The sequence below is a fragment of the Lathyrus oleraceus genome, chromosome 4, assembly GCF_024323335.1.
Source record: "Lathyrus oleraceus cultivar Zhongwan6 chromosome 4, CAAS_Psat_ZW6_1.0, whole genome shotgun sequence".
In the NCBI taxonomy this organism is placed as follows: Eukaryota; Viridiplantae; Streptophyta; class Magnoliopsida; order Fabales; family Fabaceae; genus Lathyrus; species Lathyrus oleraceus.
In genome coordinates this window covers 204,406,704-204,425,352 of record NC_066582.1, presented here as the reverse complement: position 1 = coordinate 204,425,352, position 18,649 = coordinate 204,406,704, and the positions used below count along the sequence as shown (strand labels likewise).

The following is an 18,649-nucleotide window of genomic DNA, read 5'->3' as shown; positions in this document are numbered from 1 at the left end:
TCCGGGGAGGAAGATATTTTCGTCAGCCATTTGACTTCTTTCAGATACATTGAAGTAGGTGAAGACATTGTTGAAACTCCTCTCCAAGCCCTTGAAGTGGTCAATGTGGTACAGACTAAGGCGAAACTTGTTGAAGAACCCAAGGGGATCATGACCTCGTGGAAGAGTGTGAAAGCTGCAATTGAAGTTGGTTGCCCTGGAAGTTGGGGCACAGTGATTGAACTACCAGAGAAGAAAGACAAGTGTGGATTAGGATATCAGCCGTCTATTGAACTTTTCAAAGATCAGAAGATACATCAGGGGAAGGTTCCTAGCATCCAGGAAATATTCTCCAAAGCTGGTTTCCGAAGTGATGATCAAGTGAATGCTCTTGAAGATGAAGATCCAGATTTGTCCAAGATGGTGTTTCGTGGACCTCCGGATGCTGCTCTCACTAACTGGAAGGCAACAGATGTTCCGGATATAGTTTCTTGTTCAAAGTAATTTACTATTTTCTAAAACATCCAATGTCATGCCCAAGGCATATGGATAGCTTTGTAGGGCCCATTTTGTGTTAATATTTAAGCCTTATCATCACTACAAAGCACATTTTTTGAGATCTCTGTCTTTCATATTTTTAATTTATTTATTTTTTTACAAACAAATAAACAACAAAAGAAAAAAATGGAAATTTTTATTTCACATCACTTTCATTTTTCAAAATCTTCCTCTAAAAAGAAAAATAATTTCCATGCAGATCATTAATAACTGGATCCATTGAACACGACAATGCTATAATTCCCTATGACTTCGACCTCCCGATTAACCAAGCTGAAGAGGATGGTAAGGAAGACTGCGAACTTCCAGAAGAGTTGACCAGACTTTTGAAACAAGAGGAAAAGATGATTCAGCCTCATCAGGAACCAGTGGATGTGATCAATCTGGGGACTGAGGAGGATAAAAAGGAAGTCAAGGTCGGAACTGCTTTGAAAAAAAATGTGAAGGAGGAACTAGTCAAGCTACTACATAAATATGTGGATGTGTTTGCTTGGTCATATCAGGATATGCCAGGACTCGACACCGACATAGATGTGCACAAGCTGCCGTTGAAGCTGGAGTGCCCGCCCATCAAGCAGAAGTTGAGAAGAACTCGACCAGACATGGCTGTCAAGATCAGGGAAGCGGTCAAGAAGCAGTTTGATGCAGGTTTTCTAGCTGTTGCAACTTACCCGCAGTGGATTGCTAATATTGTGCCAGTTCCGAAGAAAGATGGGAATGTTCGAATGTGTGTAGACTACAGAGACCTGAATAGAGCTAGTCCCAAAGATGATTTTCCTTTACCTCACATTGATGTATTGGTAGATAACACAGCTCAGTTCTCTGTATTCTCCTTCATGGACGGGTTCTCAGGATATAATCAGATTAAAATGTCTCCCGAAGATATGGAGAAAACAACTTTCATTACATCATGGGGCACTTTCTGTTATAAGGTAATGCCTTTCGGCCTGAAAAATGCTGGGGCAACCTATCAAAGGGCCATGGTGACTCTTTTCCATGATATGATACATAAGGAGATTGAAGTCTATGTGGATGACATGATTGCCAAGTCTCAGACAGAAGAGGAGCATGTTATTCATCTGAAGAAGTTGTTTGTAAGATTGAGGAAATACAAACTGCACTTAAACCCTGCTAAATGCACTTTTGGAGTCAGATCTAGAAAGCTTCTAGGATTCATTATGAGCCAGAGAGGCATAGAAGTTGATCCTGACAAAGTCAAAGCTATTCAAGAGATGCCAGCACCTCGAACAGAGAAGCAAGTCCGTGGTTTCTTGGGAAGATTGAACTATATTTCCAGATTCATCTCGCATCTGACAACCACTTGCGAGCCAATATTCAAGTTGTTAAGAAAAGATCAAGCCGTTAGGTGGAACAATGATTTCCAGAGTGCATTCGATAAAATCAAACAGTATCTGCAAGAACCGCCAATCTTAGTGCCACCAGTTCCAGGAAGACCTCTCATTATGTATTTGACAGTACTCGATGAATCCATGGGATGTGTACTGGGGCAACACGATGAGACGGGTAGGAAAGAGCATGATATCTACTACCTGAGCAAGAAGTTTACAGAATGTGAAATCAGGTACTCCATGCTAGAAAAGACTTGTTGTGCTTTAGCATGGGCTGCTCGTCGTCTGAGACAATATATGATTTGTCATACAACAATGTTAATATCCAAGATGGATCCCATCAAGTACATCTTCGAGAAACCTGGATTAACTGGAAGAATCGCTCGCTAGCAAATGTTGTTATCAGAATATGACATTCAGTATGTAACTCAGAAGGCCATTAAGGGTAGTGTGTTATCAGAGTACCTTGCGCACCAGCCAGTGGAGGACTATCAATCTATGAGACTCGACTTCCCAGATGAAGACGTCATGTACATAAGAGACTATGAGATTCCAGGCCCGGAAGAAGGATCCGAACCAGGATCGCGGTGGACGCTCGTGTTCGATGGTGCCTCAAATGCATTGGGTAACGGAATTGGGGCTGTTATAACTTCTCCAAAGGATTTTCATCTTCCCTTCACGGCAAGGTTATGTTTCCAATGCACCAATAACATGGCGGAGTATGAAGCATATATCTTGGGAATTGAAGCAGCTATTGACCTACGAATCAAGATTCTTGAAGTGTATGGAGACTCGGCACTTGTCATCTATCAAATCAAAGGAGATTGGGAGACCCGCCATCCCAATTTGATCCCATACCGAGAGCATGTCATGAAGCTAATCCCCTACTTTGATGAGATTAATTTCCATCATATTCTTAGGGAGGAGAATCAGCTAGCCGATGCCTTGGCTACTCTGTCATCTATGTTCAAGGTCAAGTGGGCTAACGAATCACCTGCTATTACAATTCAACGTCTAGATGAGCCAGCACATTGCTTGGCAGTTGAAGCAGAAATAGATGGAAAGCCTTGGTTTTATGACATCAAACGATATCTTGAGAAGCACGAGTATCCAAATTATGTATCCATCATAGACAAAAAGACCTTAAGAAAGTTACCAGCCAATTTCTTCCTAAGTGGTGGTGTTCTATACAAAAGAAACTTTGATTTAGTTCTGCTCAGATGCGTGGATAGACACGAAGCTGACCTACTCATCAAAGAAATCCACGAAGGTTCTTTCGGAATTCATGCGAAGGGACATGCAATGGCAAAGAAAATCCTTAGAGCTAGTTACTATTGGTTGACAATGGAAACAGATTGTTACCACTATGCCAGGAAATGCCACAAGTGCCAAATTTATGCTGACAAGGTGCACGTGCCACCTACTCCTCTGAATGTTTTATCAGCTCCATGGCCATTCTCAATGTGGGGCATAGACATGATTGGTATGATTGAGCCTAAAGCTGCAAATGGACATCGGTTCATTCTGGTTGCCATTGACTACTTCACTAAGTGGGTAGAAGCAGCTTCTTATGCCAATGTGACAAAGCAAGTCGTCACTCGGTTTATCAAGAAAGAGATAATTTGTCGCTACGGAACTCCTAGCAAGATTATCACTGATAATGGATCAAATCTGAATAATAAGATGATGAAGGAGTTGTGCGAGAATTTCAAGATTGAACATCATAACTCGTCACCTTATAGGCCAAAGATGAACGGAGTTGTAGAGGCAGCTAACAAGAATATCAAGAAGATCATTCAGAAGATGGTGAAAACTTATAAAGATTGGCACGAGATGCTACATTTTGCTTTGCACGGATATCGAACAGTTGTTCGCACTTCAACAGGGGCAACCCCTTTCTCACTAGTCTATGGCATGGAGGTTGTGCTACCGATAGAAGTTGAGATCCCCTCATTGAGAGTCTTGATAGAGACAGAATTAGAAGAAGCAGAATGGATTCAAACCAGATTTGACCAGCTCAATCTAATCGAAGAAAAGAGGATGACAGCGTTGTGTCATGGTCAGTTATATCAGAGGAGACTCAAGCGGGCGTTTGACAAGAAGGTCCGACCTCGAGAGTTTAATGTAGGTGAACTAGTTTTGAAAAAGATAATCTCCCTCCAGAAGGATTCACGTGGCAAGTGGATTCCAAACTATGAAGGACCATTTGTGGTGAAGAAAGCTTTCTCTGGTGGAGCTTTAGTTCTCACGAACATGGACGGAGAAGAGTTGACACACCCCGTCAATTCTGATGCAGTCAGAAAGTATTATGCCTAAGAAAAAGATATGGATAATAAAAGCTCGCTAAGTTGAAAACTCGAAAGGGTGACTTAGGCAAAAAAAATGAGCATCCCGGTGAGTTGAAAACCCGAAAGGGCGGCTCAGGCAAAAATTAGGGATAAACAAAAAAAAGTTAAGCCCGGTAAGTCGAAAACCCGAAAGGGCGACTTAAGCAAAAAAAGGGTAAAATCTCCCGGTGAACTGAAACTCTTAAGGAGCAGTTCGCGCAAAAGTTAGGGAATATCCAAAAGCATAATACTGCAGCGACACAAGTCAACACTGCAACAAAGCTCAGATGGAAGAAAACAGTCCAATTACCATCTCCAGAAGCAAAGTAATGAGGACTAGAGGACATAGGGGAAAGTAGCAAAGTTGTATTTCGTCGGAAAATCAGTTAAATTTTTGTTGCCATTTACTTGCTTTCTTTCTCTGTAATCTCCTCTTAGAGGGGTTTACATCTTCATGAATACCATCTATGAGTTATTCTTCTCATCAAATAAAATTGTTCAGTTGAACATTGCTTTACCAATTATTTCTATTTTTCTGCTTAATGTCGCTTTTTATTTTTGATAAGATAAAAACATTAAAATAGTAGAAACGACAAAGCTTTTGAAAACTTTAATTTGTTTTGATTTTGAAAGTATAAAAGGAACGTTTGTTGGTTTACAATAATACATCTGGTTCACAAGACGTGGGACATTTCCTAGATCATTGTAATCTAAAGCAAGTTTGAAGTGGATTTTCTTCCGGAAGCAAGAAGTCCCCATTGAAGCCGCTTGGCGGAAAAGCATAAATCAGATTTTTTTTTCAACAAAAAAAGCATCTTCATGATAACAAAACTATCCAAGACAAGGCGTTGGGGAATCCGAGCTTGATACCCACAAAATGCATAAACTAATATATTCATGCATTCACATTCATTTTGCATATCATGTACAAAAACAGATCATGCATAAACCTCAGCCGAGTTCAGCAACCTCTCAAGAAAGTTCAGTGTAATCCTCAGCAGAATGAAGATTCAAGGGGTGTTCTCAGGAGTAGAACATTCATTTTCTTCAGTAAGTACTTTCAGAATTTGATCATTGTTAGTGTTGATTCTCAATGCAATTTTCTTCCCCAGCAAGGTGATTGATGTTCTCCCATTGGAACTCTGGTGTCAACGGAATTTATGCTTGGTTTCCCCAATAGATAACTCCACACAGAGTTTCTCCAACATTGTATTTTCTTCAGCAAAATTTCATGAACTCCCCAGCAAGTCTCTGGGATCTTCTCATTTCCCAAAAGAGTTTTCTGTCAGCCAAGAGCAGCTGAACATGCGGTTATTCCCCAAAGGAAGCATTTTGTTTATTTCCCAGCAATTTGCATCAACCAAGAGCAGTTGAATGCATTAGTTTTAGCCAAGAGCAGCTGAATACTATTTTTATTTTCCAGCAGTTTACTTCAACCAAGGGCAGTTGAATGCATTAGTTTCAGCCAAGAGCAGCTGGACACTATTTTATTTTATGCAGTAGTTTCAGCCAAGAGCAGCCGAACACTATTTTTATCTCCCAGTTTTGCTTCAACCATGAATAGTTGAATGCAGTGCTTTCAGCAAAAAACAGTTGAACACTATTTTATTTTACAGTTTTTGCTTCAACCAAGAGTCGTTGAATGCATCAGTTTCAGCCAAGAGTTGCTGAATATGACATCTTTAGCCAAAAGCAATTGAATATGATCATTTATTCCCCCAGAAGTGTCTGCCTTCAACAAAGAACGTCTGAAGACCAGTCGAGCATGTTACCTTATAACAGATCCATCCAAGAGTCTTTTGTCAGTCAAGAGCAACTGAACGTGATTCTCTCATCCCCAGTCATTTGCATGTCATCTGAGAAATCAAGAGCATTTCTCAATTCATTTACATTCATGATTATGAATCAAGATTATTTCTTAATTCATTTGCATTTCATCTAAGAAATCAAGAGCATTTCTCAATTCATTTACATTCATGATTAAGAAATCAAGAGTATTTCTTAACTCATACATATTTCATTTACATTCATGATTAAGAAATCAAGAGTATTTCTTAACTCATCTGCATGTCATCTGAGAAATCAAGAGCATTTCTCAGTTCATTCACATTCATGATTAAGGAATCAAGAGTATTTCTTAATTCATTTGCATTTCATCTGAGAAAATCAAGAGCATTTCTCATTTACATTCATGATTAAGGAATCAAGAGTATTTCTTAATTCATATGCATTATCATGATTAAGAAATCAAGAGTATTTCTTAACTCATACATATTTCATGTACATTCATGATTAAGAAAACAAGAGTATTTCTTAACTCATCTGCATGTCATATGAGAAATAAAGAGCATTTCTGAAATCATTTGCATTCATGATTAAGGAATCAAGAGTATTTCTTAACTCATCTTCATAGAATTTGAGAAATCAGGAGAATTTCTCATATCATTTATCATCCAATGATTAAGAGATCAAGAGTATTTCTCAATTCATCTGCATTTTCATTCAGCCATATGATGATTAAGAGATCAGGATTTTTTCTTAATTCATTCATCTCTCAGGAGTCAAGAGTACTTCTTAGCATCCATATCATTTGTCATTCATACGGTTGAGAAATCAAGAGTATTTCTCAATTCATTCGCATTCATTTTTAAGGAGTCAAGAGTACTTCTTAACCTTCATTTACATGCATATCGCACGGTAATTAGGAAATCAAGAGTATTTCTTAAATCTCGTTGCATTCATTTACATTATTGTCTGTTGATTAAGAAATCAAGAGTATTTCTTAAACCCAAGTGCATTCGGTCATAATCATAAGCATATCATTCTTCTACATTAGAAAGGCAAAATTTGGGTCTGTTTGGTATTTAAACTATCTTTTACCATGATGATTTGATGACAAGAGTTCTTCATATCCTCCGGTTAAAGATGTTTAAATAGGGGCAGCTGTCATACCCTAAATTTTACCCTGAGCTTTTCACTCACATTAACATAGCATAAATCAATCCATTTTATCGTGTATTTCATCAGTTAAAAACATTCATTAGGATTTAGGTGAAAAACCAGGAGTTTTGGCATTTTATCTAATCTTAATGATATTCATTCATTCATCTGTTGATTGAGAGGTCGAAAGATTTGATTTCTCAAATCTCAGTGCATTATTCATTTAGCTGCATTTTGTTTCAGAGGTTTAGAGGGTGACAATCAAGAGTATTGTCGTCATCTGGATCTTTGTAGAGTTTTGTTTATGTTTAAAAATCAAGAGCAAGTGGTCCAAGAGCAATTCATTTGCATCTGGTTATCTGTTCACGATGATTAAATCAGCAATTTAGTTCATTCACCAGACATTTGCATTTTATACTTGTTACAACATGAATTTTGTTTTGCATTTATCTTGAAATGTCGCTCGAAATAATTTTTCAGATCTACAGACAGACCGGTCAAATCGTTTCTCCATTGTACTACGAATTAGCGGGCAAAAAAATTTCAAAATCGAGTTCGCAGATGTCAGTTTTGTTAATCTACGTTCCGCGTAGTTTAACTTAGTGTGCTCATTTTAATTTTTCGACTACTTTTTCAGTCGCATTTTTTCCCGCCAGAGCCTTTTAACCGGTCATATTTTATTTCAAAATTTGATCAAAACCTGCATATTTCCGAGATGTTTATTTCGCGTTGATCATTTCAATCCGGAGAGTTTATTTTTCCGGAAGATTTGGCGCCCGAGTTTATTCGCTTTTTATCCTTTTTTTTAGCCAAAATGTTTGTTTTAATTAATTAGGATTTTCTACTTTCTCGTTTCGATTTTATTTTTTTTATTTTTAAATACTTGATTTAATTTATTTTATTTAGTTTTAATTTTTTGTAACACTAAATAATTTCCAAAAGGTAGTTTTTTTAGATTTTGAATTTAAAACTCATATATATGTGTATACATACTTATGTGATATGGTAAATTTAGAGAGAGTGAAATAGACCCCTCCCACGTGACAATCTATTTGCACTTTGTCTTTCACTTTTCCTTCCCTCTTTATCATGTACCACACTTATGTACACAAGAACAACAAATATCATAATATTTTCTAATCCCCTCTCTCTCTACAAAACAAAAGTAATACTCTCTCATGTTACATACAACACAAACCTCCCCACACTTTCACCTTCATAAAAACAATATTAATATCCACCTCATTCTTCTTTCAAATACCACACAACACAAAGATATCATGACAAAAGATATCTCCATTTCTTCTTTCTCTGCAGTAGCCGAAAAACATCACCCTCACAACTTTTAAAAACACACTACACCATAAAACTCATCATCACTTCTTTTTATCAATATATCATCTCTACAAACTCAACAATAACACATTCTATTCATCTCTTACTACAACACATAAACCACCATAGTATAACTCTCCTCACAAAAGCTTCATAACTCCACAATAACAACACATAAACATCATCTCCATCTTCATCATAAACACATACAACTTTTACCTTCCTCTTCCATCAACTTTGTCAACACCTTCAAATAACTTCATCATCACCATAATAAGACCTTTAAAAAAATTTAACAACACACTCACCACCATCATTTAAATTTGGTTAATACCTCTCTCCTTTTACCTTTTAGTTCATTATTTATTTATTTTTCTGTTGTTATTATTCATTATTCAAGCTTGAGAGATATTTGTTTTTTGACTTTGAAAGAGTAGATTTTAGAGAGATTAGTGAGAGAGAGGCTTGAGACATTAAGAATTTTTTTGTTTCCTCTGTTGTGTACGTTACTGTTTCTTTTCTCTCTCTCTCTGCTTGTTGTTTATCTTCTACTTTTTTTGTTTTTTTGTTTTAATTTAGTTTGTTTAGTTTTTATTTATTATTATTATTATTATTTTTGTTGAAAGAGTATTGTGGTCTTTAATTTTAGTATTTCAAGTGATTCTTAATATTTGTATCTGTGTTGATTTAGAGGTAAACTTTTTGCTTGTTTTAAATATTTTTAATATATGTTGTTTGTTCTATGTTTTTTTTTAATTATTAAATTAGTCAACCTTGTTTTGTTTTATATATGTAAGTTATAAAAGTTAACGTACTGAAAAAAGGCACTGCTGCTACGTTTTTTTTGTGGTTTCTTATTTTTATTTAGATTTATATTTATTATTATTATTATTGTTTTTATTATTATATATATTACCATAAACTATTATTATTATTATTATTTTTATTAATATTTTACTTTTATTATCATCATTATTATTATTTATTATTATTATTGATCATTATCATTATCATATTTATTGTCATTGATATTATTATTAGCAGGATTGATTATCTATTATTATTATTGTTAATTTTTATTATTTGAATATTATTGTTATTGTTAATTATTATTAATGTTAATTTTATTATTACTTACTTATTATTATTGATTTATTACTGTCATTTATAATTATTATTGTTATTATTGATTATTGGTAATTACTATTTTTGTTATTATTATTTATCAATATTATTTATTATTATAATTATTATTATTTGTTTAATATTATTGTTATTATTATTTATTGATTCAACTGATTATTTTCTTTAAATTGTAAAAAAAAAATTATTTATCCAATCATTTTTCACAGATGCGTAGCAATTTTGAAGTTAAAAATTCAATTTGACTTCAGAAGTTGCTTACACGCATATATTTTTGTTGACCAACCTCAGGTAGGGTGATTCCTACATGAATCGTCTTATGATTGCTTACCATAAACACTAAATTATGTAATCCAAACTTCTGATTTTACTTCGAGTCCCTTGGCTTTCTCTTGGGCCTTCTTACAACGAGATTCTTTTATTTTATAATTGTCTTTTAAACTTGTATTGTTTAATTATTGTGTTGTATCCCCATTCAGCAAACTGTACCCCATTCCCGTAATTTGTGTAATAAGTTTACCGCTTTTATTTATTTTTACTGTTAATTAATTGTTAATAAAAGATTAAAATCAACCCTTTTAGAAAAGAACAAAAACAAACACTCGATCCAACGTCGAGTCTTTTTTCCCAAATCAAATCCAAATTAATTGCAAAGTCGAGCACCACCCCCGCCACATCCAAATTCTTTTCATAAGTAAACTTCAGACGCTTGATCCAATGTCAAGTCGTCCCCCCTATTTTCAAAATCTTTTCACAATAAAAATGGAAGAAACTGATTAAGTTTAGACTTTCTCTGTTTTGAATGTTAGGATACTGCTATAGAGCTCAATGTTCAAACATTCGTCTTCCATATTAAAATACAATAATTACTAGAATTAGGTCATTTCTCTTATAGAAGAAAAAGATTGATTGGGTATCGACCTTCTCTTTCCCGATTATTTGGACACTGCTGTAGAGCTCTATGTCTGATTAATCGTCTTCCGTTAATGAATTTTGACCTAATTTGCCACACATTTTCATAATAAACTTTTGGATGAAAAGAGAGTGATTGGGCTTAGGCCTCTTCCTTTTCGGGAATTCGAGTACTGCAGTAGAGCTCCCTGCTTGGATGCCTGTCTCCGCTTAAAATCAACTCAAACTCATCAAACTTATTTTCCGCCCTCGTGCGACCCCGAAAACATTTTCAGAAAAGAGTATGCAACATCTATTTTGATGCGAAACAAACAAAGACTTCAACCTCCAAGAGTGAGCAGCAAGTAAAGGTTTAATCGCTCAAATGTGACCCAAGCATCACTCTCTTTAAAAGAAATCCACCCAGTAGTTCTCTTTGGGTAGAACTACGTATGCCTTGAGTTCTTCATAGCACCTGGAGATACGTAGGAGCAGGATTGCGAAATCTTGTCAGGCACATTAATATTAAAACGCCCCTAAGTCTTTCCTTTCTTTATTTTTCTTTCCTCACCCGATAAATAGAAGATCACAAACAATATCACGCTAACACTCTAACACGAAACTAACTAAATGGGTCCCATCGAGTACGATAGATGTGAGGGGTGCTAATACCTTCCCCTTGCATAACTGACTCCCGAACCCGATTTGGTTGCGACGACCATTTCTTTTTTATTTTTGTGGGTTTTATCGATATTTCCCCTTTCCCTCTTTGGGAATAAATAAAGTTCGGTGGCGACTCTGTTTTATTTATATTTTGAGCGTTCCCTACGCTCGGGTATTTTTCGCGCTGCGACAGCTGGCGACTCTGCTGGGGATATTGACTAAATTTCTCCTAAGCGAGTCAACCCTAATTTAGTTTGTTTTGTGTTTGAGTTGTTGCTTTTATCTGTTTATTTAATTCTTATTTGTTTTATCTATATATGCATTTATTATCTGTATTTCCAATTGTTGTGTTACTGGTATATGGTATCATTGGAACTTTCTGGACTATTGGCATTTGTGTGAGGAAAATCTTTGTACCCGAGCTATGAGAAAAACTTAAGTTAGGATGGTGGTTGTGTAGTATTGACCTGCGAGACATCGGACTCGTTGGGTTGATGCGAGAACCCCACTCAGATGAGATCCCTTGAAAGTATTACTATCTTACGATTAGTCGTTTTGGCGGTGTTACTTTCAACCTCGATCTATGATTCTGAGGACCTTTTGTAGAACCCTGAACCTATGGCTTTTAGGACCGATGGTTGTGTAGTGTTAACCTATGAGACTTAGGACTCGTTGGGTTAATACGAAGACCTCACTCAGAATAAATCATTTTTGAGGATATTGTTGTCTTACGAGTAGTCGTTCTGACGATAATATTGTCAGGTGTGATCCATGACTCTGAGAACCGTGTCTAGAACCGTGGAGTCGATGGTTGTGTAGTATTGACCTACGAGACTTAGGACTCGTTGGGTTAATACAAAGACCTCACCTAGAATAGATCCTTTTTAAGATATTATTGTCTTACGATTAGTCGTTCTGACGATAATATTCTTGAATTGGGTCCATGACTCTAGGAACCTTTTAAACCCTAGAGCCTACCTGTTTGGTTTTCCTATTCCTGGAACTTTTCCTCCATGAAGTAATTAATCAGAATGTTCCAATGATCACCTACCCAACTGTACATACATAAATATAAAATATTTCATAATCATAACACATATGACATGTGCATATTTTCAAGGGACCTAAAGACTCGTTTGATTGCAGGCATTCAGAAGACATGGGTAGAAATCAAAAAAGTACTTATTCATTCAAGTTCAGGAATCCAAAGCTAGGATTGATTAAGGGGTTGATCTCAGATGTGAAAAAAATCAGAAGGAACAACTTTTGTGTTGAGTATGGTGACTTGTTGACTATCATGAACACCGAGGTGGATGCTTGGGCCATTTTCACTTTGGCACAATTCTATGATCCTCCCTTGCGGTGTTTCACATTCCAGGACTTCCAATTGGCGCCAACATTGGAAGAGTTCTCACATATAGCAAACATTGGTATCAAGGATGAAATCCCTTACACCGGTCTAGGGGAACTTCCTACACATCAACAAATAGGTTCATCTATACATCTAGATAAAGCGGAAGTGAAAGCTAATCTTGGACCAAAAGGAGACACTTTGGGCTTCACTTTGAAGTTCTTAGTGGGAAAAGCTTCAGATTTCAAAATTAAAGAAGATTGGGTCGCTTTCAATGCTGTGTTAGCCTTGATACTCTATGGGATTATCTTGTTCCCAAACATTGATGACTTCGTGGACATGACTGCTATACGCATTTTCTTTCTCAAGAATCCCATTCCCACCTTGCTTGCAGATGTTTATCACTTTATCCATTGGAGAAATGAGAAGAAGGGGGGATGATCCAGTGTTGCGCTCCTTTATTGTATAAATGGTTCTTATCTCACTTACCAAGCGAAGGGCCTTTTGTTCAGAACAAGGATAACCTCAAGTGGTCTCAAAAAATCATGTCTCTCACTGCCAATGACATCACCTGGTACTCTCGTGTTTATGATGATGTGGACATAATCGTCAAATGTGGCAACTTCCATAATGTGCCACTCATAGGAACTCGAGGTTGCATCAATTACAACCCTGAGCTTGCTATGCGGCAACTCGGGTTTCCTATGAATGACAAACCAGAAGACAAGTTCTTAGAAGGTTTCTTGCTGGGAGAAGGAGTGAAGGACTTTGATCTGGTGAAGAGGATAGGTCGTGCCTGGACTAAAGTTCGTAGAGAAGGAAAAAAGGAGCGTGGAAAGAAGAATTGTATAGCTAGAGGGCCATATACAAGTTGGTTCCAAGCCAGAGCTTCTCAAGACAAACTACCATACCCTTATGAGCCTCCAATGCATACAAATCTTCCAGAACCTACTCACGTCACTATGGAGGAAGCTAAAGAGCTCAAAGTTGTCATCCAAAGTTTGGAAAAAGAGAATGAGGAGCTACGGTTGAACCTTCTCCGGATTACTGAAGAAAGGGATAATCATAAGTGGGAGCTTGGGCGGAAGAAAACACAACTTCAAGCAAATTTGGAAAGGACTGATAAGGAGGAATATAAGAGAAAAAGAGTCAAACAGGGGTTAGATCAGGCTGAGAGCTGCTTGAATACCGTCAAAAGCCAACTAAAAGAGGCTGAGAGGGATTGTCGTGAGAAAGAGAAATGGTGGAAGCTCGCCACAAAACAAAAGAAGGAGATAAGAGAGACGCTTGAGGCTGAGATAGCCAACCTCAGTGTTTCACTCTGTGAATCAAAAGGAAGGGAAGAACAAGAACGCCGCAGTAAAGAGAGTGCTCTGGCTGCTACTCAGGTTACACCTGAAATGTGGAAAGGAAAGTGCCAGGAGGTTGAAAATGCTAATGAGTGGGAACGATACTGGAGAGGCCGACATGACTCTTTGCTACAAGAAGGTGAAGATTGGATGAACGCAAGGGAAAATGTGAATGCTAGTTTGGCAGCCTGCGAGGAAACCATCCAGTTTTTACATGAACAAAGAAATGAGTATCGAGACAAGTTTGCCAGTTTGATAGACTTCTGTAATGGCATGGCTACGAATGTGCCTTTGATGCTATGTGCTTTGGAAGACATAAACAATGACAACATCCCTCATTCAGTGACTGAATTTATTTATCTTTGTGAAGACATGATGAAAAGGTTCAAAGGAGAGTTGGAAGATCTCAACAAACAGAAGCCTGCAGTTTGACTTTTTTTTTATGTTGTACTTTCCTTTATGTTTGAAAGAATATTTTGTACTCAATCCTTGTACTCTATTTTGAATTGAATGAATGAAGGATTTTGAGTTTCTTTTGTACAAAAAAGTTTGGTTCCATTCTTGTTTTATTCCCCGTGATCTTTTTGAATGCTTGCTAAGTTACAAGGAATCTAACACGGTTCCCTGAAAATAAAATTGAACATAAGCATAAAAGACATTTTTAAATCCACGTACATTAACATATGCATCATGCATTTCATTTCTCAAAACAAAAACTCATTCCATTTTTCCTCGTGTCCAGTAGTTCAAGTTGATTCCTCAACGTGCATACGCTACTCGCTCCAACACAAGAAGAATCATGGATGTAGTTAGAGAAGAACAAGTTGCCTTCAGAGAGGAGATGGACTCTGTCAAAAGCAAGATCGAACAGATCTTTGAGGCTATACAAGCTCTGGCTAGAAGGGAAGAAGAGGCTCGTGTTGCCGCTGCTGCAAGGAACGATGCTCTAGTTCAAGGGGTTACTCTTCAGTCAGGACCTTCAGTTCCTATTCCAAATCCTGTTATCTACGGTCTTCCTCCAGGCTTTGTTCCACCGCCTGAAAGAACTCATGTGCCTCCACCTGCGCATACTTCTGGAGTAGATGATGGAGTCGCTGTGCAAGGACCACCGGTAGTCAATCAAGTGGTCATTCCCCGCACTGATGAGGAGCTCCAAGACGAGTTTGAAATGCAGAATTACAATGGAGCTACTCCAGTGGTCATCCCTACTGTTGCCCAAGATTCCGAGGCTATCTTGATGTGTCGTGCTCTGGCCGAAAAGCTAAGAATCTTGGAAGGACATAACTCAACCCGATTGAGTGCCTTAGAGATGTGTCTGGTCCCAGACGTGGTGATTCCTCCAAAATTCAAAGCGCCGGAATTTGAAAAATACAAAGGCCTCACTTGTCCTAACATACATTTAAAAATGTATTGCAGAAAAATGGTTGCCTATGCCAGAGATGATAAGCTCATGATCCATTGCTTTCAGGACAGTCTAACTGGGGCATCTTTGGACTGGTACATGCAGTTGGAATGTAGCAACATCCACACTTGGGATGAGTTGGATGAAGCATTCGCAAAGCAATACAAATATAATACTGACATGGCACCAAACCGTACTCATCTTCAGAGTATGGCCCAGAAAGACAATGAATCTTTTAAAGAATACGCACAACGCTGGAGAGAATTGGCTGCAAGGGTGCACCCGCCGCTGGTTGATCGTGAATTGATTGACATTTTCATGGGAACCTTGCAGGGCCAATATTATGAAAGATTGATCAGTAGTGTGTCCACAGGATTTTCTGACATGGTGATCGTGGGAGAAAGAGTAGAAGAAGGACTGAAGAGTGGTAAAATCTAGGGAGGTTCCAGCAGTCAACCAATCTTGAAGAAGCCTTTCAACGGATTCAAGAGGAAGGAGGGTGAGACTAGTGCCATTTCTTCTCAGAGGGGGAGACCACCATACAAAGCTCCTGCTTCTGTGCCTTATTATCAGTACCCTTACGTAGCGGCTGCTCAATATCCAACCATGCCTTACCGTCCAACTGCTCCTGTTCCTATTCCAGCTCCAATACCTCATTATCAAGTTCCAGTTCCTCAATATCAAGCTCCACAACCTCAGTTCCAGGCTCCTCCACCTCAACATCAACAGAGAAATCAACAGAATAATCAACCACGTCCAGTTCAGCAGCAACGACCAAATCAACAGAGGCCATATCAACAGTACAATAATGTGAATACCACTCATATCCCAATGACTTACACTCAATTGCTACCATATCTGATTCAGAATGGGACTGTCGTGCCAAGGGCATTACCTCCAATGCCGAAGCCGCATAAGCCTTGGTATGATGAGAATGCTATATGTGCCTTTCATGCTAATTCAGATGGTCATACAACAGAGAATTGCAAAGTGTTCAAGCTCCGGGTCCAAGAGTTGATAGATCAGAAAATATTGTCTTTTGCTGATGTTCCAAATGTGGGTAACAATCCTTTACCTAAACATGATAGTTCAGGTGTCAATGCTATAGAAAGTTCAACTGATGATGGATTGATAAAGGATGTGTTCAAGTTGAAGACTCTTTTAACAGTGGTCCATGCTAGATTGATGGAAGCGGAATTGATGAATGGAGTACATGATAATTGTGTGGTGTGTTCGTCCAACCCTGATCAGTGTGGTGAATTCAAAATTTATCTTCAACGTTTGATGGATCAGCGGGTTATTCAGGTCACTAGAGCAAAGATTGATGAGGACGTTGCTGTGATTGTGCCTGTGTTTGATCAAGAGAGGCTTCCCAAGCCTTTTGTGGTCCCTTATCAAAGAAATGTTGACCTAGAGCCAGTGAAGAAGATTGAGCCCATGGTTATCCATGTTCCCGCTCCATTCTCATTTGACAGTACCAAAGTCGTGCCTTGGAACTATGAGCCTGTAGTTTATGTGGGTAACGAACCAGTAATCTTGAAAGAGCCAGACATGACTAACATCGCTGGAGCTAGTGGTGTGACTCGAAGTGGAAGGGTTTTCGCTCCTGAAGTGATCCCAAATAAAGAAAGTGCACCAACAGTTGAACCAACGAAGGGGAAAGAGGTGAATCCTCCAAAAACAGGAGATGGCTCATCTAAGAAAGCAGTGACTGCTGAGGAGGATAGAGAATTCCTGAAAATCATCAAGAAGAGTGACTACAAGGTCGTAGATTAGCTTAACCAAACTCCTTCAAAAATATCCATTCTTTCTCTACTTATGGGTTCTGAGGCTCATAGGACTGCTCTATTGAAGTTCTTGAATGAAGCTTATGTGGCAGAAGGCATCAGTGTTATTCAGTTTGATAATGTGATTGCTAATCTCAATGCTAGTAGTTGTATGATGTTCACTGATGATGATTTACCCCCTAATGGGCGAGAACATAATATGGCGCTTCATATCTCCATTCAGTGTACAGATGTTACTTTGGCTCGAGTACTGGTGGATACAGGTTCATCCTTGAACGTGTTACCTAAGACTACCCTGGCACAATTGAATATTGAAGGGGTGCAGATGAGACCCAGTGCTTTGATAGTGAAAGCTTTTGATGGGTCTAAGCGAACAGTTATTGGGGAGATTGACCTCCCAATCCTGATTGGCCCTCAAACTTTCCGTATTACCTTCCAGGTAATGGATATTAGGCCTGCATATAGCTGTCTGTTAGGTAGACTTTGGATCCATGCTGCTGGAGTTGTCACCTCGACACTTCACCAGAAGCTGAAGTTTGTTACTTCTGGTAAGCTGGTATCAGTATCCGGGGAGGAAGATATTTTCGTCAACCATTTGACTTCTTTCAGATACATTGAAGTAGGTGAAGACATTGTTGAAACTCCTCTCCAAGCCCTTGAAGTGGTCAATGTGGTACAGACAAAGGCGAAACTTGTTGAAGAACCCAAGGGGGTCATGACCTCGTGGAAGAGTGTGAAAGCTGCAATTGAAGTTGGTTGCCCTGGAAGTTGGGGCACAGTGATTGAACTACCAGAGAAGAAAGACAAGTGTGGATTAGGATATCAGCCGTCTATTGAACTTTTCAAAGATCAGAAGATACATCAGGGGAAGGTTCCTAGCATCCAGGAAATATTCTCCAAAGCTGGTTTCCGAAGTGATGATCAAGTGAATGCTCTTGAAGATGAAGATCCAGATTTGTCCAAGATAGTGTTTCGTGGACCTCCGGATGCTGCTCTCACTAATTGGAAGGCAATAGATGTTTCGGATATAGTTTCGTGTTCAAAGTAATCTACTATTTTCTAAAACATCCAATGTCATGCCCAAGGCATATGGATAGCTTTGTAGGGCCCATTTTGTGTTAATATTTAAGCCTTATCATCAATACAGAGCACATTTTTTGAGATCTCTGTCTTTCATATTTTTAATTTATTTATTTTTTTACAAACAAATAAACAACAAAAGAAAAAAAAATGGAAATTTTTATTTCACATCACTTTCATTTTTCAAAATCTTCCTCTAAAAAGAAAAATCATTTCCATGCAGATCATTAATAACTGGATCCATTGAACACGACAATGCTATAATTCCCTATGACTTCGACCTCCCGATTAACCAAGCTGAAGAGGATGGTAAGGAAGACTGCGAACTTCCAGAAGAGTTGACCAGACTTTTGAAACAAGAGGAAAAGATGATTCAGCCTCATCAGGAACCAGTGGATGTGATCAATCTGGGGACTGAGGAGGATAAAAAGGAAGTCAAGGTCGGAACTGCTTTGAAAAAAAATGTGAAGGAGGAACTAGTCAAGCTACTACATA

At 38.0% G+C, this 18,649-nt stretch overlaps 2 protein-coding genes across 2 annotated transcripts; both read left to right on the top strand.

Annotated features, from left to right (window-relative positions):
- Window positions 1–14,684: 14,684 nt before the first annotated feature.
- LOC127136664 (uncharacterized) lies at window positions 14,685–15,725 on the top strand. The gene has a single exon (XM_051063202.1). The coding sequence runs from the start codon at window positions 14,685–14,687 to the stop codon at window positions 15,723–15,725; it is 1,041 nt and encodes a 346-aa protein (XP_050919159.1).
- A 168-nt stretch (window positions 15,726–15,893) lies between these two features.
- On the top strand, window positions 15,894–18,122 carry LOC127136663 (uncharacterized). Its single transcript, XM_051063201.1, has 3 exons — window positions 15,894–16,994; window positions 17,142–17,437; window positions 17,684–18,122. Exons 1-3 carry the CDS (start codon window positions 15,894–15,896, stop codon window positions 18,120–18,122), a joined length of 1,836 nt encoding a protein of 611 aa, XP_050919158.1.
- The last annotated feature ends 527 nt before the right edge of the window (window positions 18,123–18,649 follow it).

Bases quoted from the DNA above. Each gene is read 5' to 3' on its own strand.
- LOC127136664 (XM_051063202.1), top strand. From the start codon at position 14,685: ATGGATGTAGTTAGAGAAGAACAAGTTGCCTTCAGAGAGGAGATGGAC.
- LOC127136663 (XM_051063201.1), top strand. From the start codon at position 15,894: ATGCCTTACCGTCCAACTGCTCCTGTTCCTATTCCAGCTCCAATACCT. The intron at 16,995-17,141 runs GTGACTGCTGAG...GCTCTATTGAAG, and splicing joins ATGGCTCATCTAAGAAAGCA to TTCTTGAATGAAGCTTATGT. The intron at 17,438-17,683 runs GTCTAAGCGAAC...GACTTCTTTCAG, and splicing joins ATAGTGAAAGCTTTTGATGG to ATACATTGAAGTAGGTGAAG.